Below are 27,515 nucleotides of genomic sequence, written 5' to 3' on the forward strand. Positions count from 1 at the left end.
GATGGAAAAAAAAAATAGAAAAGTTGAAAATGAAAACCTCTCAATTCAAATATTTATAAACACTCTCTTAAATCGTTGATCACTACTCATAAAATGAAATTTTACATTACTTATTATTTTGACAAATATCTTATTATAATATACATATATACGAATCTGATACGTCCATGATAACTCAATTTTATAAAGCAAAAACACAATTAGATTATCCTTATCTCACACCACATTTAACAATTCACTTCATTTTAAGATTGACACTCTTAAAAGTGGTAAAAGTGATGTAGGGAAGATGAATTTATAATTAGGCTAAAATATTTTTTTGAGGGTTTTATTTAATTAATAGATACTAATTTTGGATGTTTCAATAAACAATTTCATGTGATTGGACGATATGCATTTACTTTTTAAAACGTGTTAGTAGATAAAAACATGATATTTATTTTATCTCGTAAGAGTCAACAAAAATGATAAAATCCTATATATATATAAAATATGATTCAAGAATCAAGTTTACAATACATGTACATATTTTCTAATAACTAAAAAAGTCTATCTTATAAGTAATAAATATTTGATGTTATCCGTGAGCTAATGTTTCACAAGTCTTAATTAAAAACAGGAAAATTATTTTTTACGTGTGTTTTTTAAAAATTATATTATATTTTCTTCACAGTTTTGACAAATATCTCATCATTATAATAAATAAATACACGAACTTGATATGTCTGTAATGACGCAAGATTCTATCGCAACGAAAAAATAATTAGGTTGTCATTATTTTGTATTATCTTCAATAGAACTCTTCATTTTAATAAAAATATTAACTCATAATTTAGCTTTTAGGAAACTATTAAAATGTTATGGAAAAGACAAACATATGATTAAGTTATGATGAGCAATATTTTTGTACTTTTCATTAACTTTTACATGTGATTGAACGATATACATTCGCTTTCATAAAATACGTCATACGTCAACAGATAAGATGAAATTTATTATATCTCGTAAAAAATAGCGAGCTGATAAAAGTCTCACCTGTGTGATTGCAACACGTGACAAGTTTACTATCTGTTTGATCATGAATAATTCTCATATTTTTTTCAGAATTTTATGTCATACCATTTTTCAAACTAAAAATTGTTTTCACACTAAAATTCACAATTTTTTATTTTATTTATATTCATATCAAAACACAACTTCAATTTTCAAATATCATTTTTAACTCGTAATAGATTGATTTTTTTTTCAAATTTCACAATTACATATTAAGTCCAAACGCTCACTAAAATACCATAACAAATTTCAGCGTTTTCCCGAATGAAGCCCTACACAACGTGAAGCCAAAATAGTCAGAGATAATGTACACAAGATGTGAAAATAAATAAACAACTAAATACTCTATTTTTCCACTTTTAATTGTCATGTTGTGCTTTTCGAAAGTCAATTTGACTAATTTTTAAAGTTAAATTAGATTACATTAATTTAATATTTTAAACAAAAAATTTATATATTCAAAAACTATACAAAAAGTAGGGAAAATATATCCCCCCCCCCCCCCCCCCAACTTGGCAGCATAACTTACTTTAGTATTTTAACTTTACGGGTAATTATTTACCCCCCTAATCTTATTGCAAGTGAATTTAAAAGCACCTTACATATACAATACCAGTTTCATACTCATGGGTGAAGTGCACGCGCGCCACCTAAGTGACACCTCGGTGCCACATCGATGACATGTCATATAATTGAAAAAAAGTATTTTTTCTTTATTTTTACTTTCCCAGATCTTTAAAAAAAAATTATTTTCACTCTTCACCCACCCTCTTCATTATTTCATTTGGGTCAGTTTCTTAACATCCAAAATTTCACATTGATTGATTCATTTTATTTTTCATTGCTTTGTAATTATTCACTATTACTTCCATCAATACTTATATCAATCACCGTATTTTTTTTTCCCAACTAGGTGAAACTATCAACTTATATCAGCAATGGCGATTTTAAATTTATGCAAAATCGAACTGCTAATTTTTTAGATTTGCTGTTACTTTTTTTGTTTCACTTCTTAATGCATATTCAGGTATAGAATAAGTAAGTTTAAAGTTAGATGAATAATTATTTTTTAAGAAAAATCGAATCTCAAAAGTAAAGAATAAAGAAAATTATGTGGGTCTTGAATGTGATTTTCTATTTTTGTTTAACGAAAAAATGTATAGAATGTAGAGTTTGATGAAGGAGAAAGAGGATGGGTTGGGGTTGGGGTAGGATGCGGTGGGAGTTTGAGGAAGAAGAGACAAGTAGGGGAGGTGGGGTTTTGAGAAAGGGGTGGAGGGGTTTGAAGAAGAAGAAGAATGAGGTAGGTGGGTTTTTTTTTTTTTTTTTCATTATATATATATATATATATATATATAATGCTAGTGGGACCATTATTTTTCTAAAAAAAAAAGATTTATGCGCCTTCAACTTTTTTGTTTTTCTTTTTTTGCCACATCATCTGTTAAGGTGGTATTAAATTCACACGAAATGAAATTAGGGGGTAAATAAACACCCGTGTAGTTTAAGTGCTAAAATAAGTTATGCTGCCAAGTTCATGGAGGTTTTTATGTATTCTCCAAAAAGTACAATACATTCTAATTTTTTGCATATCAATAAAAAAATGTAATATTAGTCAAAATTATTATCGTTTGAATCTAAAAAAATAATAATTTAAAATGGACGGAAATAGGATTATATGATATCATCCATGAGTCAATTTTCCTCCAAAGTCTAAACCAAAAATAGGAAAAATAATTATTGCTTTTGTTTTTGTTATTTATTACCATCAATAAATTAAAAGCTAATTTCAGTTCTCTTGAAAAAAATTCCACAGATAGGGCTTGTACTTTGTTTGCATTTTGCTTTCTTCAATTCAACTGAATTTTCACCTCCCAAATTGCAATAAGGGAGGAGTATGAGTATGGGAGGCGGAGATGCTAGTGTTCCGGCGGGAGACGGCGGCGATTCAAACAAGGTGAGTAACACCGGCGCCGGTGCCGGCGGAGGTGTTACAATCAACATCCGATGTTCTAGCGGCTCGAAATTCTCTGTGCAGGTCAGCCTCGATTCTACCGTCGGATCGTTCAAGTCTATTCTTGCACAACAAGCCAACATTCCTGCTGAACAACAGAGATTGATCTATAAAGGCCGGATCTTAAAGGACGAGCAAACACTAGAAAGCTACGGTATGTTAATTATAGGCTTTTTTATTTTTTTTATTTTATGGCGGAGCTGATAAATTGCTGGTGCGTGATTAATATATTTGGAGATTTTATTTGAGTTTAATTGTTTTCAGTTATAATTCAGAGTTGAAATTGTGATGACAGAATTAGTACAGCTCAATAGAAAGAAGTAATTAAAATGGAAGTGCAGAGAATAGAACTAATTAGAAGCAAACTCAATCTAAGAACATTACCATTAATTTGATCCACAAAGATACCTCGTACTTGCGTGTAAGAAGATAGCTCAGCTATGATGATGAAGAGCACATGAATAGAGAAGAGGATATGAATTGAGATAGATAGATAGATACAGAGACGAAATTTCCAAAATGTTTCCCGCCTCTGCACAGTAATTTCACTGTGTTTATATGAGGGGTGTGGTCTAATCCCTTGACGATGGTTCCCATGTGACCCTATTTAGCTTGATCTGCTCATCTGGATCATGATAATACTTCCAACTTGAAATTGGCCTTTTCCTATAAGTCACGTATATTTTACATGTAAATTTTCATTCTCATTTATATGATCATGTATGGATCCATTAGTTCCCAACGGTAGAAACTAGGATATTGGAACCTAGAGGACAAGATGATGCAATAATCAACCCTTCTTCCATGTTCCCCTTTTGCATACTTGTTCATACCCAAGGACTTTTGGGACCTCATGGTTAAGCTCTAGAAGATGTAATTGACGCTTACCAGATCAATTACGTTGTGTTTTTCTGCAGTTAAATTGTCCTTTATAATTCAATTCCATAGTGTGAATTTGCTATAGCTAAGTGTCCAACGGTTGGATGGGCATGCATGTTAGCCACATTATGTAACACTGCATCAGATGCATTTCCGATTGAGATAACTGGAGAATTAAGGTTGTGAAGCCACATAGAAAGTGATGAGCGAAGAAACCCACACGAAAGACATCATTTTCTACGCGCATAGGAAATACGCTAGTCTCATCAATAAATTACCCGTTCTGCTAATTGTCCTAAAATAGTCCTGTTGTACCAATATTGCCAGCTTTCTTCGTTGAATTGTTTAGTGTGTGTACCATGTACTGTTTTGTGATATAATACAAAGTTACCTATTTCAAAAAAAAAATAAAAATTAGTGTGTAATTCATATACCATTTTTTGCAAGTTCTCACATGAAAAATCTATGACAACAGAAATAAACCCGTCACTTTGAGAGTCTGCATATAAGGACAAACTTTCTAATCGAAGGATTCTGGCTAAAACTTGGTACAAATTTTGACCGCCAACATAAACAACCATAGGTGTGATTCAAGGAAGCGGGTGCTCATTCTTTATACCTTCCGCATCATATACCTTTATGTTTGGTTCTCTCCCAGATTGTCATATTGTGCAGCTCCAATATAGCTCTCATTTCCGTAATCTGGAGTTTGCATTTATGATACCTAAGACATACCCAAGGCTTCCTTCATCTTCATCTGGAGGTCCCTTCAGAGAGCCTGAATGAGGATCACCCTGGGGGGATGTGCTAATAGAGAATGTGAATTCTGTAATCAGCACAGAAAATCAGAAACTGCCTATTAGCTTCTTAGTTAGCAACTTATCATAAAAACCGTTCACTTCTTCCCACATGCTGTGTAGCAAGGCATTACAAGTGTTAATGGTTGGGTGTACTTTCCTCTTCTGGAATATCATGAATCTCCTTGGAATCCGAAGTCCTTAGCCTTCTTGTCTGTCAGTCTCATCATCCTTATGCACAATTCTTCCTAAACCTCTAATGCCAAAACTCTTGATTTTGCCTTTTCCGTTTGCTAAATAAGATGTTTGTGTCTGGAGTTGTTCCAGCATGCTTTTCAGTACTATCACCATAGTCTTTAGGAAGATCTACAACTTCTACTTTGATCTCAACCATGTCTGGTCCACCTTGGCCACGAGAGATAAAACCATTACTACTTTCATTTCCTGCTGCAATAGTAGTGTTGTCGGACATATCTATATGGATTGAAGCAATATAGTTCTCTGCCACATGCATGTTTACATCAGCCCAAGCAGTTAAACCTTGTGAAAGTTCAGCACCAGTAGACACATTTTCATGAACTAGGCTATCATTGCACTATTTTCCAATATTTGTAGTGTACTAGGATTATGAATGGGTTGAGATTATAGCTGGGAGGTAGAAGGTTTAATGACCACTTTGCTCCTTTTAAGGTAAGCCTCAAATGCCTTTTCCTGCAACCTTGCCTGCTAAATTGTTTGGTCAAAGTGGTAGGCCTAATTACCTTGATAGACATCTTAATTTCTTCTTGTAGTCCATCTGTGAAACTTGAAAGAAAGTAGGCATTATTGACGTGTTGTACTGCAGATCAGACAGCTGCACCCCAATGCCTTCAAACTTCTCAAGGTACACTTCAGCAGATCCCTTTTGAGCCAGCCTGATCAACTTTTCTTCAAGGTATCTATTGTGTGTGGTGGATGATGCTCTTCCCTACTTTAAACTTCATTTCTAAGCCTGTCATTTTAGACTAAGTTGCTCGGACTCGGTGCGGGTATCCAACATGGTTGTGAATCTGAGGGTCGGATTCGGCGAAATTTTAATTTTAAGATTCGGGGTACAAATCTAGGTGCTGGGATTTGGCTAAAAGAATTCCAAAATTATAAAGTAGAGTTATTAAGATCTTCTAGGTCGTCTTCCCCAAGTCCCCAACTTCTTCTTTCATGCTCTCTGGTTCTTCCCCTCAAAAAAGAAAAAGAAAGTCATTCAAGCAAGACCTTCCACCAACTCTCCTTACAGATCATTGCTAATGTCTTCCAGAAGTTATATTACAACCGCTTGAATTCTTAGTTTCTCTTCGTTTGGCCTGAAACATGAAGCAACAAATATTGACCAAGAGGAAAAGCTAAAAAGGACTATAATATTGAAGGTATGCCATTTCATTTTATCTTTGATTTTGAGAAATCAAAATCTCAACCCCCCCTCCCCACCCAAAAAAAAAAATTGTCCCTGGACTCTGGTCAAAGTATCCGACCCATCTCACGTCGGCAGGGATGGGGCAACAAAAATGGAGAGTCCACACAACTTAGATTTTAGACAGATCGAGAATGTAGAGGATTTTAACATAAGGTCTTAGTTGCAGTTGGCATAGGACTATTTATTTTACAAAAAAGATCGAGAAATGTAGTGAATTTCCCTGCAAAGCCTCAATCTTTGATTCTATTCCTGTCTTCTCTGCAATCTTGTCCAATTTATCTCACATATCTACCTGCGAACTGGTCAATCTATCTGGCCTACCCTGTGCTTGTTTAAGAGCCTTTTCCCAATTATTCAGTTTCAAATCGTAACTGTAAACCATATTTTCTCAGCCATTTCCACTTCCCACTGGTTGTAGAGTCGATGCTTTGATACCATGTGAAATGCAATTGGGGCTCAATTTTCTGGGATTTTCATTGATGAAAGTATAACTTCAAACTACAAAGAGACTAGAAAGGGTAGTTCAAGTGGAAAGCTACCTCCACCTCCAACCTTGAGGTTGAGGGGTTGGGGTCGGTCAGGAAGGGAGCGAAGTGAAGAGGACCACTATTGACTCCGAAGGAGAGGGGTTGAGGTTGGTAGATGTAGGTTACCGTATTTAAAATAACAACAAAGAGAACTACCCAATACAAGGTAATTGAACTGAAAAAGAAATAAACAGTAATGAATTTGAACTTTGAACAACCAGATAAAGCTTTCAAATCTGCAGAACGAAAGGAAAGAAGTGAGAAGAGGAGAAAGGAATTCAGAAGAATGGTGTGAAGGATCCGGAATTCTACTATGCCTCTCTCTCTGCTTTAGCTAGATTGTTATATTGACTACCCTTAAATCTCCACCATTCAAATTTATTAAGCCGGAGGTATTCCTGACCGTCCACGTCACCCATTGTTTTATTTGAAATTTCCCGGTTTGCTTAGTTGGTCTTCATATCGAACCCTTTTGAGACCATTACATATGGATATATAAATTTCTTCTGATAGAGGATTGTTAGCATGCGATTTCAATTTGGTTATCGAACGAAACCGGCAAATGGAGGTGTGAAATGAATATTGAAGATTAAGTTGACGGAGTGTTATCAAAGGTGCTCGCCTTAGCTCCTTAGGCGAGAGGCGAGAGGTCGGTGTGTCACCTTTCGTTGCGAGGCGAGAGATATGAAAAAGGCGAGCAGAGGTGCTGAGACTTTTTCTAAAAAAGAAAGAGACCACAGCTTTTAATATTTTAAATGTAATTTTATAGTTTTTTTCCACTTACTACTTTTGAGTCAATTACGCGACTATGTTCAACTTAGTTCTCCATCTTTGTCTTCAGACTTCAGCTGTGTGCAAAGGTACGCTTCTTCTCATTTCTTCTTTCTCCTTTGTTTCTGCCAACAGGGTACTGGCAGATTCTTTTCTTCTTTCTTCTTCTTTTACTTTCTCCTCTGTTTCCAGCTCTTTCATTTTCTTTTTTCTTCTTGCCTTCTTCTTCCCTCTTTTTTCTATTTTCTGCTAATGTCCAGTTTTTTCCTTTTCATTTGCTAGTCCATTTATTTTTATTTTCTACCCAATTGAGTTTAGTTGAATACTGATTAATACATTATTTTTTTTTGATGAATTAAATGTTCCATTGAAGGCATCAAGATGATGCAAATTAGTTACAAAAGTAGAAGCAAAAACAGTAAGATGTTTTTGCCTATAAACAGTAAGATGTTATTGCTATTGAGATTTAATGTATAATTAATACATTAATTTTTTGCCTATAAATAGTAAGATGTTATTGCTATTTAGATTTTGGTTATTTGTATATGCAATTAAATATTTTAACTTTTTGGTATTAATTGGCGCCTCACTTCTAAAAGGCGAGCACCTTGCCTCTTGCCTCAGTGAGGAATGCCGTTGTCGTCTTACGTCTTCCAAAACACCTAATGACTGTCTCCCCAACTAGCTTCAAAATAGATGCGTAGTAGTAGTTGTTGGTTCTGTATTGAATTTTTGTGTTAGGGTATTACATTTAATATTTCTTTATTATTATGCTCGTAATGGGAATTGCTATTGCTGTTAAATGTATGGAAGTGGCAAAGATGAAGGCAGTGAGTTCTGTTGGCTTCAAAAAAATTTGATTTTTTTTTGAGAAGGTAACATTCATGTATTATATTCCAAAAAATCAAACCAGGTTTACTAATTACAAATAAAGGAGAGTATCAGGAAGATCTTCAATCCTAAATAACAAAATTACAAGGTGCCAAAAACATTATTACTGATTCTAGATCTTCCATATACTCCTGTTTACACCAAAAATGAAATAAAACCAAGCAATTCATCTTCATCTTCTGGATGTTGTTACTTTTGTTCTGGAAGCATCTGAGGTTCCTCTCTTTCCACACAGACCACCAGATACAGGTGGGAATGATCTTCCATCTTTCTTTATGACCAGACATGTAGGCAAAGCTACTCCATATCTTCAGGGCCTGGGCAATATTTCTTGGCATCACCCAAAGTAGGCCCTTCAAATTGACGATATCGCTCCACAAAATATTAGTGATCCTACCGTGAAGAAAGAGGTGGTTGACTGTTTCTGCCTCTTTTCCACACAGGAAATACCTAAGACTCAGTTGGATACCCCTTTTCATGAGGTTTTCTTGAGTCGAAACAGCCTGCTTTGCTGGTAGCCAAGTGAAGCAGGACACTTTAAAAGGTATTTTAACTTTCCAGATAAGTTTTCATGGCCAGCCAGTAACCTGATAGGTGAAAGGGTTGAACTTTTTGTAAGCTTCTTCACACTGAAATTTCCTTGGCAGTTATGATTCCAAATCAATCCATCTTGGGAGGTAGAGGTTCCTTTGAATTGCTCAAGGATTCTAAAGAACTCTACTAGTCTTTGGATCTCCCATTCATTTAGGGGCCTTCCAGAATTCAGATTCCATCCCTGATTTGACCAAACTTCTGCCACGGTGTCCCTTTGTTGGCTTCGATATATGTAGCAAGTGTAGAGTCTGCTAATATCCTTTTAGTATCTACTTCTAAGCAACACGAGTGTTTCTTGATAAAAAGAACATGGGCATTTGGTTTACTTGATAACATGTTAACAAGGCAGTGAAAGTGAGGTGCTGCCTGGGAGGAGTGGATTAGTGATTTGTTCAATGTGCAAGAACGCCACATGAGCTGTTTGCCAAATAATCGAGGGTAGTCCTAGTTTCGAAAAATGATTGTTTGGAAGATTTAGGTTGATGTTGGGATTGTTCACATGATAATGCCAAACATGCTGACCCGGGAGATGGAGTAGTATCTTCTTTGGCTTGGCTTGGTTGTTAGTGCCATCCATTTAGAAACTGACTAGTAGAATGTGTACACTGCTGTTAGCCTCAAGTGTCTGGCATATTGAAGGGATAACTGAGGAGTTCTGAAGTAATTGCTTTGACTTGTGGGAAGCTATTGTTAAACTATACTGTACTAGTAGACCATTTAAAACTAAAAAGCTTGTTAAATGGGATGTCGCATGAATTGACAAGTATATGTAAACCTAAGAGACATGAGGTCTTTTCTGTTGCTTTACAATGTTCACTCTATCATAGTGTTTGACTTTGTACTAGTTTTAATTGAAAAGTTACATTAGTATTTAGTATATAGTGGAAAGATGTGAAGCGAGCTGGGTGAAAAGTGGGGCTTGTATGACTTTTGTTGAATGTAATATGTGATTCCACTTTCCTTGGGACACTAAACTGTATTGATGTAATATCTTCTTTTTTTCTTTTTTGAGTGTGGAAGGTGTAAAAGTGGGGCTTGTGCGACTCTTTGTTGGATGTATTGTGTGGTTCCACCCTCCTTGCGACCCACAGTTTTGCATGGAAGGAATATCTTCTTTTCCCTGTGATTAATTTCTACTTCTGCATTATTTGTTACATGAAGATACTCTACACCTGTCAAGTTGTTCACAATCGGTTAATTATCACTTCAAAATGTTCAAGATTGAGTTTAGAAGTGGTACACCATTAGCACTCAGTGCCAAACTTCAGTTATATCTGCTTTTGCATCTGCATGTAACATTTTATCAAGCTGTCAGTGATAATCGTAGTGATCTAGCTTATTTTAACTTTGTGCTTGATAGGTCTGGAGGCAGATCACACAGTTCATTTAGTTCGAGGTTCTACCCCAGCTCCCTCTGCAAACCCTGCAAGTGCAACCAATGTTGGAGGTCCAAATACTGCTCAGAATGCACCAAGAAATGCTGCTTCTGATGCAGGCGGACCATTTCCAGGATCAGGCCTTGGAGCTTCAATGTTTCCTGGTCTTGGAAGTGGTGGTGGCGGTGGTTTGTTTGGAGCTGGTCTTCCCAATTTTGAGCAGGTCCAGCAGCAGTTGACTCAAAACCCTGACATGATGAGAGATATGATGAATATGCCTCTTGTTCAGAATTTAATGAATAACCCTGAAACCATCCGCAACTTGATCATGAACAATCCCCAAATGCGAGAGATCATGGATCGTAATCCGGAGCTTGCTCACGTACTCAATGATCCTGCTACTCTTCGACAGACAATGGAGGCTGCACGAAACCCTGAACTTATGCGTGAGATGATGCGCAATACAGACAGGGCCATGAGCAATATTGAATCTTCTCCGGAGGGATTTAACATGCTGAGGCGTATGTATGAAAATGTCCAGGAGCCATTCCTAAATGCATCAACATTGTCTGGAGATACACGAAATGATGCGGGGTCTAACCCGTTTGCAGCTCTTTTGGGAGCACAAGGTGGACAAGGCAGACAGCAGTCTAATAATCCTCCAACTACTGGTTCTGAGACTACTGATAATCTGCCTGCCCCAAATACTAATCCACTTCCGAATCCTTGGGCAGCTGCAGGCAGTTAGTTCTTATCATCTCTTATTCTTTAATCATTTTGACTAGCTAGAGTAAAACTGTTTACCTTTTTTTATTAAATGGTAATAATTGTATTCATAAAGCAGCACAAAGGTAGTGCTGGGATTTTTGTACAAGTGGCAAAAGAGCCAAAAGCATAGCCCTCTTCTAAACTTTAGAGGGACTACATGATTTCTTGTTAAGTTTCTGCCTCATTTGCATTTTCCTTTTTACACCAAAAGGTTAAGTACATGATACAAATCTATACTTAATCATGTGCACTGATTTTTGTTTCTCCTAAAAACATCTTGAAAGAGTTAACTGTTTACTTTTTTTGGTTTTCTTTTATTCTATATTTTTTAGTTTAACTGTTTACTTAATCTCTTGTTTTGATTTCTATTGAACTTGGGATGCTCCTGCAATTAATAGCTACCTTATTTTATCTCTTGTATTTCTTGAGATATTTTTGTACATCATTCTGCTAAGGTTGGGCATGAAGTTCAACTTGTGCAATTTGTGTTTACAACTTGAATTTAATGGTCATCAAGCACTATGAATTTCTTATCAAAATTTGTTTGCTGCCTTTGTTTACTGTAAAACAATAAAAGATTGGTTGTCTTCCCTTTTAATTTTTCGTCCACTAAAATATTTTGAAGTTTCTTGTGAGCTTCTTAATGTTGATTTGAGGTATTTTAATCCTTCATGTTGTAGACATAATTATGGTGTACTCTTAGGATCCTTGGGTAATCATTTTGTCATGCCTTATTTTTGAACTATATTTCTCACAGATCCATGTTGCTGGATAAGTATGAATTATATGATTATGTTTTTACTAATACATTGACTTTTTCAGCTGGAGCTGCCCAAGCCAATACCACTGCTAGGTCAAATACTGCTGGGGATACCAGGGCTGCACCACTTGGCCTAGGTGGGCTTGGTTCCCCAGGTTTGGAGCAAATGCTAGGCGGCATGCCTGATTCCACTTCGCTAAATCAAATGATGCAGAACCCTGCCATCTCACAGATGATGCAGTCTCTCCTTTCAAATCCTCAGTACATGAACCAGGTATTTATTTATTTGTCTGATTGAAAATTTGCATGCAGTCGTTTAGTTTTGCTGTATTTCTGTTTCCTTTGACTCTCTTTGTCTACTGACAGTAAGTTTCTCATTTAACCTGGTGATTAGGTTTTAGGGATGAATCCACAGCTTAGAAGCATGCTTGATTCCAATCCACAGCTCAGAGAAATGATGCAAAATCCTGAATTTATTCGTCAATTGACATCGCCTGAGACAGTGCAGGTAAAGAATACTTGCCACACTTAGAAGGTCTTGCTTGCTTAAAATATGCATCTGGTGCATGAGATGTAGCAACTAAATGGCATGGGTGATCTCATTCAGTTTTGCTTGGTAACAGTACAACTTTTGTGACTTTTATCATTAATAACACTTGAGAGGAGTGCATCCACGTGCAAGATAAACCTAATAGGGAGTGTGAAATGACCCAAAGAGACCGTAAACCAAATACATGTGAACAGCGGATGCCTACACAGTACTAAGAAAAAAAACAGATTCTCGTCTACTCTTTTTCATTACTATCTTTCACAATGACATTACACCAATATGTGAATCCGTAGTTCTGGGGTAGTTGATCCTGATAACTCCACTTGGAACTCCGAAGAAAAAGAAAAAAGGAGGTGGTAGGGGGGTTAAACTGCTATTGTTGGAATGTTGGGTAAGAGAAGCGGCTTTATGTGGGGTGCAAAAAGAGGTTGTTAATGTTTGTATGAGACTGAGATTTTGTTATAGTGTTCCTTGATAATCCATCTGCCTTCTTGTGACTTGTACATCTTTTTCTTTCTTTTTAGCAACTTATGACTTTCCAGCAAGGGCTTGCATCTCAACTTGGGCGTCAGCAAACAAACCAGTAAGCTGGTTCTTAGTTTCTTGGCTGGAAAAATGTTTCATGATTAATCTTATACGGGTTGCTTATTTGCTTGAATTATCAAACTCTTGCCTTTTTCACAAATAAGCTTGCCGAAGAAAATAATTTTCCTTTCATAATTTTCATTTTTACTTGCCAAAAGATGGAGAAATCCTATCTAGTTGAGATGAACTTGTTACTGTGTTGACAAAGTTTCTTTTACTACTTGCAGACTGCCGGGCCAAAATGCTGGTGGAGCAGGTAAACTTCCTATTCTTCAAACTTGATATTCTTTATCACCTCAATCAAGTCATTCTGAATTAGTGAGCATGATAGCTGGTATTATTGTGTTATTAATGTTGTTTTGGGGAATATAATTTTTCTGGAACATTTTTGTTTTCAAAGTTTGCTCTTATCTTGGTACAATAGGGTCCACTGGGAAATCCACACCTTCAACTTCCAAATTCTCCTGAACATTATTCCTATTGTAAATAGACACTTAATTTGTCAAGTTCTTATCTACAATGCGGAGACATTATGTATTAGTTTATTTGGCTTATGGAGTTTGGGTTTCAAACTGGATTCTTGACTGTGAAACCCTTATTCAGGTTGTTAAAGAGACGGCTATTCATTGTCAGTGATACAATCAATATAGGGAACTAGTGAATCTAATAACCATATAAAATTTAGGGTTGAAGGGCAAAGTTGATGCAATTTCTGTTTATGAAATTATGTTTTAGCTAACTCACATCATGTGGTGGTTTGAATAATTGCAGCACTTGACAACTCGGGAATGGAAATGCTTATGAACATGTTTGGTGGACTTGGGACTGGGGGCTTGGGTGTCCCTAACAGATCTAATGGTTACTTTTATCTCTTGCTTTCTCTCTTCAGTTTTTCTTTCTCTTTCCCTCCGACTTGACGATTTTTCAATTTCACTCTTGATCTCTGTTGCAGTGCCCCCAGAGGAATTATACGCTACTCAGCTAACACAGTTACAAGAAATGGGTTTCTTTGACACTCAAGAAAATATCCGGGCACTGACTGCCTCCGGTGGCAATGTTCATGCTGCAGTAGAGCGACTTCTTGGAAATCTTGGACAATAGTGTTAGTCTTCTCTTCTATAAGACAACACAACTGATGGGGTCTGATGAAATTGATTGATTTCGAACACAAGGAGCGTCAGTGTCCTTGTTTGAAATAAATATTCGAAAGTTCAATTTTTAAACTCACGTCTCGTCTTTTGTCCCCCTATTCTGTTTTCACTTGGACTAAAGTAAACTGATGGAAGATTTAGTTCTTGAGTTGTCTGTACATACAATGTTAAAATCGGTCCCATAAATAGTTCGAACTCCCGTTTCTTCTGGTATCTCTTTTACAATGTATGGGCCGCAAGAGATTTTCTGGACGTTAAGTTAATTTTCAGTTGTCATATATCTCAAACTCACTGAAGTTATTATTCAAAAGCTTGGATAATGTGTTTCAGTGTTTGTATGAATGTTATTCAATTATTTAGTTGAAGAGTCTTTAATAGTCTTTATTTAGTTGAAATGAAATGTATGGTGGTCAGTGGTCGCTTGAATGTTTCATGACCAAGGATGAGTTTGACTTAAAAATTACTAGCATATAGTGTATTATTTGAAAATGTCTTTTTACTTTTAAAACAAAATACAAGTTTGTTTACTATTATGAGGGTTAGTTCATTCTATGAGCACCTTTAACAAATTACAATGAAGTAAAGCCATGCAATACACCACTAAAGGATGTGGTGCAGTAGATGAAGCTCCTTTAGTCTTAATTGGAGGGCTCGATTTCGAGCCCCAAGTATTGGTAGGGCGCTCATTCCCCCTGTGGCATAGATTCAAATTAGTCAGGTTCCATTACGGATATTGAACACTGAATCTATGTACTATTGTTCAAGTAGGAAAAGGAACATGTTGAGGTATTTGATAGGTAGGGTATGAAACTCATTCAAATGTGTTTTCGACCATTATATCTAAAATAATAATAACAACCACCATGTTTTCCAGTAGCTAAATCAGTCTATGAATACCTTTGATAAATTACAATAACCATGCAATACAGAGGAGAGGTGACATATACAATACAAAATTGTAGTTGAAAAAATGAACTTGATCTTGTACTAAATGAGAAAAGAATGAAATTTATACATACATAGGTAAAGGCCAATTTCTACTTGTCATTTTCCAGATCCTGACCTGAATCCTTGGGCGTTTGTCTGACGAGGTGATTGTCGACTTCTTGGAGATTGTTTGTGACGATGAGATGAAGAATGGTCGGATTTGGTTTTCGATTCTTTTGGATTCTCCTTGATGGCTTCGATCTGTTCCAACACGTTCATTACTTCTTTCATTGAAGGTCGATTCTTTGGGTCTCCCTCTAGACATTTTAGAGTAATCTGAGCAGCAAGTGTTGCTGCTTTTGAAGAATATTGGCCTTCCATTCGACCATCCATAATGGACTTCAGCTTCCTTTTGTTAGACAGCATCGGTTTCACCCAGTCCACCAATTTCTCTTCTCCGTTTGGTCTTTTGGTGTCGAGTGCTCGTAAACCAGTCAGCAACTCAAGCACGACCACTCCAAATCCGTACACATCACTTTTTACATATAGATGACCTGTTAACATGAAAACAATCCCCCATTAACATATGTTCTCCCTCGGTTTCATTTTATATGGTAGTGTACTCGATTTCTGTTACTAGTTGTTGTTTCTTGTACTTTGACTATCGTATTATTTTGTTGTACTACTATTCTGCTACTATCTGTTATTTCTTATACTTCTTTTACTAGACTGTTTTGGACTGTTTTTTCTTGAGTCGAGGGTCTATCAGAAACAACCTTTCTACCTCTTAGGTAGGGGTAAGGTCTGGGTACACTCTACGTACTCTCCTCAGACCCCACTTAATTGTTGGAACAAATAAAAAAGGAAAGATCATCGGAACAAAATGAGTAATACTGCAAATTCAATTTACGATTCGATAAGGTCTGCATACACACTACCTTCCCACGGCTCCACTTGTGGAATTACACTGAGTATGTTGTTGTAGTTGTATGTAAAATTTGAACATTTCTAGGAGATCTTGGAATATGTTCAACGGGTTTATTCACGAATCACTAATGAAAAAATGGAAAAAAAAACGGAAGGCAATAAACAACAGAGAAGCTATTGTGCTAATTTGTTGACATATAGGAACAATCAGTTGTTAGGATATCTTTAGATTTATGGTCCTGAACTGAAAGTAGACGACGAATCTAACAAACAACGGAACTTCATCAACCAACTAATCCATAAAGCACTACGGTCATTGCTCCGATTACACCCCAAAGCAACGTTCGATCAAGGCCAGAGCTAACCATTCAACTTAGTACCATAATTCAGAACCATTTTGGCTTAAATAGCTTGAGATTTTAGATCAGACACATATAATAAAGGCTCAAGAAAGTGCTCACCAGTTTCAACATATTCTGGAGCAGCATAACCATATGTTCCCATAACGCGAGTAGTTACGTGTGAGTTACTACCGGAAGGCCCCAGTTTAGCTAACCCAAAATCTGATATTTTTGCATTGTAATTCTACAAAGCAAAAGGTGCAAAGCAGGAAGTTTCAACGAATGGCCAAATAATGATGCATAATAAAGTTAAAGACAAACAAATGAAAAAGAAACATTTCACGGAAAATTGTCAAAACATGAAACTAGAAGCAGAGATGATATTCATGATATACATCAGTACTTGTAAAAGGCAGTCTGGTGCACTAAAGCTCCCGTTATGCGCGGGTCCAAGGAAGGGCCAGACCACAACGGTCTATTGTACGCAGCCTTACCCTGCATTCCTGCAAGAGGCTGTTTCCACAGCTTGAACCCGTGACCTCATGTTCACACATGGCAACAACTTTACCGGTTACTTCTACATCAATACTTATAAATGTTCAAATGCATGAGTAACACAATAGGGAACTCGCTAACCAAATAAAATGACAAGGAAGCAGACCTTACCCCATCAAGCAGTATGTTTGAGGCTTTGAAGTCTCTGTAAATGACTTTCTTTTCTGAAGTATGTAAGAACGCTAAGCCCCGTGCTGCTCCTATGGCAATTTTGAGCCGCAAGTCCCAAGAAAGTGGTTCAATAGCAGCACTCCCTACAAAGCAGACAAGCTGAAGGTCAGCACACCATATAATTATTCGAGCTTTGGTCTTATTGAATTTCTAACACCAACTTCTTACTTCTGAATAGATGGTTTTCCAAACTCCCCTTGGGCATAAATTCGTAAACGAGTAACAGTTCCTTGTCCTCATGACAATATCCCAGTAGTTTAACAAGGTTAGGATGTGAAAGCCTTCCTAAAAAGTTCACTTCTGACTGCATTTTTAAGCGATACGGATTATGAGCATTATATAAAGACTCTTAACTGGAAAGCATAGATCACAATAACTGGCAACATAAAGATTGCTAAAACAAAAAAAAGATGGAAAATATCACATGGATATTCCTACAACAAATCATAACTATACAAACTGAAATTTTCGGGGAAAAATGGTTGCAGACAAAGCAAAACATGATCTAGCTTGAAATTTGGAATCACTTTTGTAAAACAGATTGTTTTTTTGTTTTCTGAAGCTGGACGCGAAGAGCCTGTAAGATAGGGAAGTTGTTTCCGATAGACCCTCAGCTCGAGAAAGCAAATACAAGAAAGATAAATTTGCTCAAATTTAAAGAGCAATCAGTTGTCTGTGAACTAGCAAATCCAACATTTAAGTTTCTAACTTGACAATATGCAAATTAAGCAACCGAAATCCAATCAGTATCGATTCTAGAAGAAAATTTGTATAATGTATTACATATATGTACAAAACCATTCACTTAGACTATACACATCTTACTATTTTCTTAGTTATTTCAATTGCATCAAGCAAGTATAGTAGGCATCCTGGTTTCTTTGATGGCCTTGCCTAACCAACAACCAGTAGCGGAGCCAGAATTTTCACGGAAGGGGTTCAAAATATGAAGAAGTAAACACACTACGAAGCCGAATGGGGTTCAACATCTACTAGTGTAATTTTCCGCTAAAGGAGGGTCAAATGAACCCCCTCGCCCTACCTGGTCTTGCCCCCTGTCAACAACTACTCAAGACCATTACTCACTCACTCTACAAACCGTTAGCTCAACATTTGTGCATTTTAAAGCACTTTCAGTAAAAGGGAAAAGGCCAAAGTATTGGCTGCTGTCGAAATTAGAGTAATTGTTTTATCATTGTATCAAAAATCTCAACTGTATACCTGCCACTCTTCAAATCCTTGAGTGCTCTCAGAGTTCAACTTCTTGATGGCAACAATCATTCCAGTGCCAGCTTTAGTCGGAGCAAGCGTCTTCTCATCAACCCATCCTTTATACACGGTCCCAAAACCGCCAATCCCCAAAACTGAGTCAGGCTTGAAATTCTTCGTGCACAACTTCAAATCAGAAAAACTATAAATCTTCAAATTTGGAATCGGCAATATCTCTCCGTTCAAACATGTATCTTCACTTGCAGCTGCTGAGAAATTACTACATCCAATACTGCCACTTGTGACCGAATAGCCAACGCCATTGCTGTAGCTCTTTGATGTATCTGCACAAATACTAACTATCATGTAAATCTATAATTCGAATCTTCTCACTCTCAGCTAAACATAAAATCCATAATTACAAGAATTAAGACATCCAACAAACTCATTCACCAGATAAAAGTTGGTTACTAGTTCTGTTCATCACATTCTTCCTTCTTATTCTGTTCCCGAAAAAATGTCTACCTTTCTATATTTACGAAACTCTGCTAATGACATGTTCTCATAGCCATACAAATGTGATATATATTTAAGAATAAGACAACAAGTTCTAAGTTTGTTATGCACCAAAAATGTATATACATATACACTATATGTTGAGTCCATCTGGCTCCATTATGTGTTTATTTTGACGTTCCTTAGTGAAAATCTCAACTCCATCATTGAACACCGGCCACCACCTTATACAAAAACAAGAAAAAAGGGGAAATTCCAAAGTACTCGGAATAGAAACTAAGCACTAACAGAACTAAGACGTCCAACAAATTCGTTCACGAGTATAAAATTCAAGAATTAGTTACTAGCTCTGTTCATTACATTCTTTCCTTCTTAGTAGTTAGTATGTTCCAAAAAAAAAGATTCCACCTTTCTATATTGATGAACTTTAAACTACTCATTTTACCATTAACAACATGCCCTCGTAACCGCATGCACACGATATATTAAAAACAAGAAGTTCTAGCTTTGTTATATGCCAAAAATCTGTTCTTTTAACTCTGTCCACAATCAACACACCACCAGTAACACCAACCTTCGCCTGCTGTCCAAATAAAGGGGGGATTGTTGCTAGTGAGATTCGAACACATGAGCACTTAGGGCTTTTTCCAGGCATCTAAAATCACTGGGCTACAACACTTTGTTATGTTCAGAGTGTCCAAAATATGTTATTTAAGCATTTCGTGTATCATATATACGATATATACGATATTATTTTCTGACGACTATAGGGTAGCTACGCCCCTGCTCTTGCTTATTCGTGTGCTTGCTTCTTTATAATCTGACTCCGCTCTGTAAAAATCCTGACTCTTTCATCCAACTTCGCCTGTGGCGGCACCAAGTAGGTGAACCCTTTGGACGAAAAATTACGCTATTTATACACGGTTAAAATTTCCTCTCTTTTTTAGCAACTATGTAATTCCAACTTTCCATACAGACATATATAACATCACAAGATTAAAAAATATTTCAGTACATTTAACATATCTTTAATTTAACGCCTACAAGATTCAAAAGTATTCTTTAACTTCCTTAAACTCCATGGACGAAAAATTACGCTATTTATACACGGTTAAAATTTCCTCTCTTTTTTAGCAACTATGTAATTCCAACTTTCCATACAGACATATATAACACCACAAGATTTAAAAATATTTCAGTACATTTAACATATCTTTAATTTAACGCTTACAAGATTCAAAAGTATTCTTTTAACTTCCTTAAACTCCATGTCAAATCAAAACAGGACAAACAGATGCATAATTTGTGCATAAAAAGCAAGAAGAAACAAAAAAGTACCTGGAGTAGATGGTCTAGCTGAGAAGCTAGGGTAAGTACTACTAGATTTAGAGTTAGAAAGCTTAGCTCCAAAACAATTCCCCATCAAAAATTCTACACTTTAAATTTTCCCTTTCACTTCAATATTAGTAGTAACATAATCCAATTGAAAAACGTGTGTAAGAGTTTGAAGGAACAAAGAAAAAGGATGGAAATAGAAAGCAAGAAAAAAAAGATATTAATATTATCAATCAATGAAAGCGAAAAGGGTGACTATTTCTTGGTGGAATTTTCCAAGAATTGATAGGTATATTGTTTGGCCAAGTTTTTCTTTTTTGTTTTCCCACTTCGTGTTTGGTATCTGTTTTGTTTTGAAGTTTAATTATTTTATATCCATACTTAAATTTAAAACATAAAAATATTTATAATTTGTTATCTACTTTAATAAATTGTAAAATCTTATGTTGGTTTCAAGTGATGTTGATGTGCATGACTAAAAAATATATTATATATTATATGATTAATTTATTTATATAAAACACTTGAGAACGTATAAAAAATAATTCAATATTTAAAAAAAATATCTAATAGTATAAATATTTTGTCTATATTTAAAGACTCAATTAAAATATATCATAATTTACATGTCTAAATATTTACAATATGCTGTTGAATTACATGATACATTTAGCATGTGCTCAAAATTCAAAATTACAAAAAATTAACAAAAGTCAATATTAATCAAATGTGAATATATATAGTATAATCTAGTAGACTAATTTGCCCATTGAGGTTTAATTGATTGACACATGGCAAGGAGTAGACCACAAAATTAATTGTCTATATTAGCAATCTGCGTAATTATAAGACATTTCATTTCATTGAGGATAATAAAAAATAGATTTTAAGTTAAATCATTATAAAAAAAAATGAGATATATTTTTAAACAAACTAATATGAAAGTATGTAACAGAAATTTATATAATGAAAATAAGAATTTATGGTTTATTTTATTTTTACTTTTCATCAGTTTCCAATTTTTGATTATATTCAAATTCGATCACGTAAGTATATTATTAATTATTTCAAAATTTAAATTCTTAATTTTATTCATCTCATCACAATTACTCCCAGATTATTCATATAATATGCCTTTGAAAACTTTACTATACATATGTAGAGAGAGAAAACAGGATACTGCAAACTGCAAGTTGAACAAAAGATATTTTTTTAAAATTTCAACAAAAGTTAGCAAAAATAATATTTATATAGCACTGAAAATAAAAGGGATGAAACTAGTGCGTGTGCCATTAATAATATAAAATACAATATTTTATAAAAGAAAATAATGAAAAAAGTACATTTCTTTGTTTATTTATTTATTTGTTTATATTTAAAAAATATTAAAATCAATAGTTCATCGGACTTTGCTTTATTCTCTTTATATAAGTTTCTAGAAGTAAAGTTATAAATCTAAATATTTAATTTGAACTAAAGTTATTGAATTATGTCGAGTGATTAAAAATGAACAGATATTTACCACCACCATTTGTAAGGTCAATTGTCACATATGCAAACTATATTAATTCTTTTTTTTCTTCTTCTTCTTTTTGTTCCAATAATTATGTCGTATATTATTATATTTACATTCATCATTAATTAATTATTAAAATGGATGACTTCCTAGGTTTATATTTCTTGACTTAATCACTAGGAATTGGATCCCTTTTTTGTTGGGTTATGAAGGAGATTAGGGCGTTATGCGGAAGCTTACAATTGCAAATCATATGGTTGACAAGTCATACAACAAATAAAAAGATACTAAAGATATATTATTAATATGATTTGATCAAACGACCTACATATTGAAAACTAATACTAAAAAAACATAAATATGTTTAGGAGAAAATCTCCCATAAACAAGACTCTTAAACGACCACATTGTGGATATCATTGTTATTGTGTTAGAAGAAACAAACTTATATTTATAGAGTCCTAAAACCTTTCCTACTAGAAAAAGAACTAGATACTCCAAAACATTTTCCTAAAAGGAAAGAATAAACCAAATATGAAAGAATATTATATTTTCCTTTCAAGAAAAGTAAAAATATTTATGGTAATGTTTTGTCTTTTCTTTAAGGAAAAATAAATCTTAAATTATGGTAAGAAAATCATGGCAAAACCTCATTAACTTTTTTTTTTCAAAATAAATAAAATAAATTAATATAGGTGTGGAATGTGGACTTTTTTTATATAGAAAAAAAAAGCATGTAGTTTTCGACGTCATTCAGTGTATATTCAATTAGGAAACAAAAAAGTGAAGAGTCAATTATTTCAACATTTGGCTAGTGTGTAAATGATTTACTTTTGTTAGCATGATATGTCTTGATATCTATTTCGGATCTTGATTAATTCGAATTTGTATTGAAAAATTATTTTTGTGATAAAATATTTATTATTAAAAGTAATTATATATTTCATATTATTAGGTTTTTGAATTTGAAATTTTTGTATTAAAAATTTATCGAAAACAGACCGTCTCTATCTTATAAAGAAAATATTCATCGTTACCAAGCAATTCCCAAAAAAGTGAGGTAAATTAAATAATGTCAAGCCACCCAACCTTTTTTCTTGTCACTATCTATTAATAGGTTGGAACTCTTTAATTTCTTTTGTTAGTTTATGAAGAAAAACAACAATATTGACTACATTATAAAATTATTAAACTGCAAAAAAAATTGACTAATGTTCTTGGACAACATTATCACCTAATATGAATCATTCTTAATGGCCATTTTTTCATTTTCTAATACTCCTTTCATTTCAATGTAAATATTTTTTTTATAAATTTAATTAAAAAATTTATTACAATATTTTACGTGACATGTTTAAGATCTATAGATTTTCAAAGAATATTTTAACAGTACATACATCTTTAAATACTCCTTATTTAAAATAAGATATTCAAATTAAAAAAATAGAAGTACTAATTACTTTTTTAAACCAGATTAATCACCTAGTTGCATTGAAGATCACTGACCAAGGAATAAAACACATTCATAGAATGCGATTTATGAATAAAATTTGAATTTTTCAAAGATATACAGTCCAAATATAAAATTTATGTCACGTAATAGTATATCTATTTAAGTCCATATTATTTGTTAGATTACATATAAATTCTCTTGATATAATCTCTTTTTTTTGTTTCATACCAAACATACCTTTTTAAGTACGAAAAGGGATCAAAAATGCTCTCAATGGATAGTTTGGTTCAAAAAATATTTTAATTGTTACTTAATGGGTCACAATGCCCTTTTACTATTTTGTCCCAAATAGCTTTGTTTCTGATCCTCTCTCCTAGTAAAAACACAGGTCACAATGCCCGTTTTCTATTTTGTCCCAAATAGCTTCGATCCTCTCTCCTAGTAAAAACACACCTCCATTTTAACATCCTAATTTCCACTACTCTCATCTTCTGGATGTGTGAGTTTTTTATCGTTCAACACTCTATCCCGTACAATATATTTCGTCTGGCCATCATTTTGTAAAAAACCTTTAAGGTTTGATGACACATATTTATCACATAATTAGACACGAAAATCAAGCTTTCATTTATCTGTTCTGCTTCAATACGATGTGGAACATAAATATTATGATAACAAAAAGATTATAACTATTACTCAATTGACCTTGGTTTTCAAAAGAAAAGTAATTTGCTTTTCTCTTTTTTCTTTTTCAGATTGAAAATTATGATAACAGAAATATTATAACTATTACTCAATTGACTAACCTTTGTTGGTCCTCCATAAGTTGTCAACATAGGACTACATGACTTTGAGCCATAGAATTGAGGAACTCAAGTTATAATAAACTTTGGTTTAATGGCAGATTTTGTAGTTGACATTTGAATTTTGAAAATTTGATCGTAAAATTTACTTCCATATTTGAATTATTTCTTCCTTAGATAAAAAGTTTGAAATTTTATAAATTGAAGACTCCTCTTCTCATATCAGTACACACAATAGCATTCACAAGATAGTCATTAAAGAATTTTATTTATGGGGAGATTATTCTCCCAATAGAGTTTATATTTTATTATTTTTTTTAGTTTAGACCAAACCATATTAATAATATATTTTTAGTATGTTTTTATTTATTATCTAATTTATCACCAACATAATTTATAATTATAAATTTGTGCATGACGCCCTGATTCTTTCGAACCCAACAAAACCACTGTCATTTTTCTTGTCAGTATTTATTTGTGTAAGTTGGTACACTTTATTTTATTTTGTTAGTTTATGAAGAAAAACAACAATATTGACTACATTATAAAATTATTAAACTGCAAAAAAAAAATTGACTAATGTTCTAGGATGATATTATCACCTAATATGATTTTTTCTGTATGCCCATTTTGCATTTTTTTTTAATACTCCTTCCATTTCAATGCAAGTATCTTGCTTTTTCTCGTTAGTATAATTAAAAAATAAATAAATTTTTTTTTATGAAATTTTAATATTCTACCTTACATGATATAAAGATTCAAAGGGCATAATTTTAGCACTATACACGTCTATAAATATTCCTTATTTTTATCTATCTTAACTTCGATGTATATGGATAGATTATTTAGTACATATTATTGGTGGAAGATATTCCATAGAATTAGTAAGCGAAAGTTGATCGCCTAGTGATAGATATTATTTATAAGAAAAAGTTTGGAGAAAAATAGCAGTTTTAGCTAGTGTTTGGCCGTAGATTTTTTTTTAGTAAGATGCATTACAAACATAATTTCAAATTTTGAAAAATTACAATTTCAAAAACTCAATTTTTTAAAATCGTAAATTTCAACTTCAAAATCTAGGATGATTTGTTTATTATAACTTGAGTTGATTAATTCAATGGCTCAAAGTCAAGTAATCCTATGTCCATAACTTATGGAGGACCAACAAAGGTTTAGTCAATTGAGTAATAATTATAGTATTTCTGTTATCAAAATTTTCAATCTTAAAAAGAAAAAGAGAAAAGTAGATTACTTTTTTGAAAACCAAAGGTCAGTCAATCTTTCTTCTTCTTTTTTCACATTCTTTTCCCCAAAAAATTGAAATTCTTGTGAGAAAAAAAGACTTTGCAAACAAAAAAACTAGCAAAAATTGAAAGAAAAAAAAACCTTACATAAAATAATAATTTATTACTTCTAACAAGATGCCATGATTAATAAACTTTGAACTTGGATGAGAGTAGTGAAAACGAGGATGTTATATGGGGCAGATTGTTGATCGATCAAAAATTAACATGTCCAGGAGATGAAAATAGTGAAAATGAGGATATTGAAACTCTATAGGAATCCATAAACTTCAAATCACGAGAACTTTCGTCAAGCTTTCTTGACAAATAGCTGAGTTATGTAACATATTTTATGGCAAAGTCAGATTATTGTTATATTTATAATATATAAATTCGGAATTGATATTCATAGTACAAATTTATTGTTTTTGTAGATTAAAATTATTACATACAATTGTTTATTTTTTTGTAGTCTACGCATATGGTATAAACTTTTATATCTAAAATATATCATATATTTAATGACATAAATATAATTTATAAAGGGTGTGTTTGGTATGAAGAATTTTTTTCTATATGTAATCTAGTAAAACAATACAAATTCCCAGATATAATATTGTATAATATTATATATCGGGATACGTGACATAATATTTTACGTTGGAGCGTATATATTTGAAAATTTCAAACTGTTTATAAAACGCATTTTCTGAATGCGTTTTATTTCTGATTAGTGATTTTCAATGCATTTCCTTATTGTCCCTCTTAATAGCATTTATAGAATTACGCAATAGCATATATTCTTTCTCGATTAATATATACAAAAACTTCACTTTATTATATCTGGTGAATTTGTTAAGAATCAAATTGATTCTTTTTTCAGCAGAAAAAATCACTATTGTTAATAACTATAAGATTTGTGTATATTCTATCCTTTCTGAATCTTATTTTATGGGACTATACTGAATATATAGTTGTTGCAATAAAGCAAAGTTGAAGAATGTAAAAAAAGGAAGAATTGAAGCCATAGTTTGGCGCTTTGGCCTTCAATATAATACACTTAAGGCTCGTTTAGTTAGGAATAAGTTGTCCTGAGATTTTATGCCAATCAAATATGTAATAAACTCATTCTATATCATTTATCCCTCCTATCAAACAAGCCCTTAGTCGTTTGGTGGCTAGTTAAAGTTATACATAATTTAATACCTACATAACTCACCTCTAAATCAGCTACCGATTCGAATAAGCCAATCTTGTGAGGTTTTAATGACACATATAGTCAAAAAGTGATGCCTTTTCCACTCAGATGTCTAAGAAAATTAACTTAATAAGTAATTAATAAGTTCTACTTGCTACTCCATGTGTATGCCAAAGTTGTCAACAAATAATAATGTCATAGGAAGCTTCACCCTTTTTAAAAAAAGATTGTTATATATCTATATCATAATGTATCTTTTTTTCTTGGGAAAATACACAAATTCCCCTTTAAACTTGTCCCCAAAACTTACTTTAGCACTATAACTTTATGTGTATTTAAATACCCCCTTAAACAACTTACAAGTGAATTATATATGACCTTAGAGGCTGATGTGGCAAATAAAAAATTTATAAGCGCGTAAATAGCATAAAAAGAAAAGGGAAGGTAAGTGGGTCCCACTTTGTCTTCTTTCAGCAACCTGTACCAGCTCTCTTTGTTTCCACCGCCGGCGGTCACTTCCGAGAGAACATTTCTCGAATCAATAAACTCAACGAAACTCAACCACGCTAGACCTCGCCCCAACCCCTTTATTCTTCGTTCATCACCGTTTAAAGCTCTTGCGAGAGATCAACCGCCGTGAGACCACCAAATCTCGCTAAGAATTTCACCACGCCGGCAACCATGGAAAAAACGTCGGCCATACCCTTTTCCTGGCTTTCCTCCATTCTTCCCTTTATTTGTTTTCATTTTTTTTGCTTTTCAGGCGAGCCATTAGATCTGTCGGTTTTGAGCCTAATATTACAATAATAACTCCGGCGATTGTCGTTGAAGCAATTGTTGGCTGTCCTTAGAGCAACCATGGTTGTTAAGCTTTAGCTTTCAAAAAACTTGCAAATAAAAATATGGAGAAATAGTAAGTTAAACAACAAAAAATGAAATTGAAAATAAGCATTCCCAAGAGTATGAGCAAGAGTAGCACCAACAAACCCAGCTCCAACGATGATGATAATTTTTCAAAGTTGTCGTTGAAGCACTTGCCGACGTATAGTCATTTTCACTGTTTCGCACAATGTTCGTCAAATTATTAGAAATTACGTTGTGGGTGTTGGATTTTT

At 33.8% G+C, this 27,515-nt stretch overlaps 3 protein-coding genes across 4 annotated transcripts in view; 2 read left to right on the forward strand and 1 right to left on the reverse strand.

Annotated features, from left to right (window-relative positions):
* LOC125858581 (HMG1/2-like protein) overlaps positions 1 to 27,515 on the forward strand; it is a 377,596-nt gene that overhangs the window by 132,240 nt on the left and 217,841 nt on the right. The window lies entirely within an intron of this gene.
* Positions 2,831 to 14,525, forward strand: LOC125858549 (ubiquitin domain-containing protein DSK2b-like). The gene is made up of 8 exons (XM_049538354.1): positions 2,831 to 3,221; positions 10,337 to 11,095; positions 11,943 to 12,154; positions 12,275 to 12,388; positions 12,955 to 13,013; positions 13,243 to 13,271; positions 13,787 to 13,873; positions 13,968 to 14,525. Exons 1-8 carry the CDS (start codon positions 2,951 to 2,953, stop codon positions 14,114 to 14,116), a joined length of 1,680 nt encoding a protein of 559 aa, XP_049394311.1. The 5' UTR covers positions 2,831 to 2,950; the 3' UTR covers positions 14,117 to 14,525.
* On the reverse strand, positions 15,038 to 20,436 carry LOC125858557 (probable serine/threonine-protein kinase PIX13). The gene is made up of 6 exons (XM_049538368.1): positions 20,151 to 20,436; positions 18,309 to 18,640; positions 17,256 to 17,391; positions 17,028 to 17,170; positions 16,482 to 16,605; positions 15,038 to 15,647 (listed from the first exon to the last, which is right to left on the reverse strand). Exons 1-6 carry the CDS (start codon positions 20,233 to 20,235, stop codon positions 15,211 to 15,213), a joined length of 1,257 nt encoding a protein of 418 aa, XP_049394325.1. The 5' UTR covers positions 20,236 to 20,436; the 3' UTR covers positions 15,038 to 15,210.

This window comes from Solanum stenotomum, chromosome 3 (genome assembly GCF_019186545.1).
Source record: "Solanum stenotomum isolate F172 chromosome 3, ASM1918654v1, whole genome shotgun sequence".
Lineage (NCBI taxonomy): Eukaryota > Viridiplantae > Streptophyta > Magnoliopsida > Solanales > Solanaceae > Solanum > Solanum stenotomum.

What these genes read in the sequence shown, in the direction of transcription:
- LOC125858557 (XM_049538368.1), bottom strand. Translation starts at nt 20,235, where the DNA reads ATGGGGAATTGTTTTGGAGCTAAGCTTTCTAACTCTAAATCTAGTAGT. An exon ending in CAAACATACTGCTTGATGGG is followed by an intron (nt 16,606 to 17,027) that starts GTAAGGTCTGCT and finishes TTTGCTTTGTAG; the next exon opens with AATTACAATGCAAAAATATC. An exon ending in TCCAGAATATGTTGAAACTG is followed by an intron (nt 15,648 to 16,481) that starts GTGAGCACTTTC and finishes TCATGTTAACAG; the next exon opens with GTCATCTATATGTAAAAAGT.
- LOC125858549 (XM_049538354.1), top strand. Translation starts at nt 2,951, where the DNA reads ATGAGTATGGGAGGCGGAGATGCTAGTGTTCCGGCGGGAGACGGCGGC. An exon ending in CATCGCCTGAGACAGTGCAG is followed by an intron (nt 12,389 to 12,954) that starts GTAAAGAATACT and finishes CTTTCTTTTTAG; the next exon opens with CAACTTATGACTTTCCAGCA. An exon ending in GGGCGTCAGCAAACAAACCA is followed by an intron (nt 13,014 to 13,242) that starts GTAAGCTGGTTC and finishes TACTACTTGCAG; the next exon opens with ACTGCCGGGCCAAAATGCTG.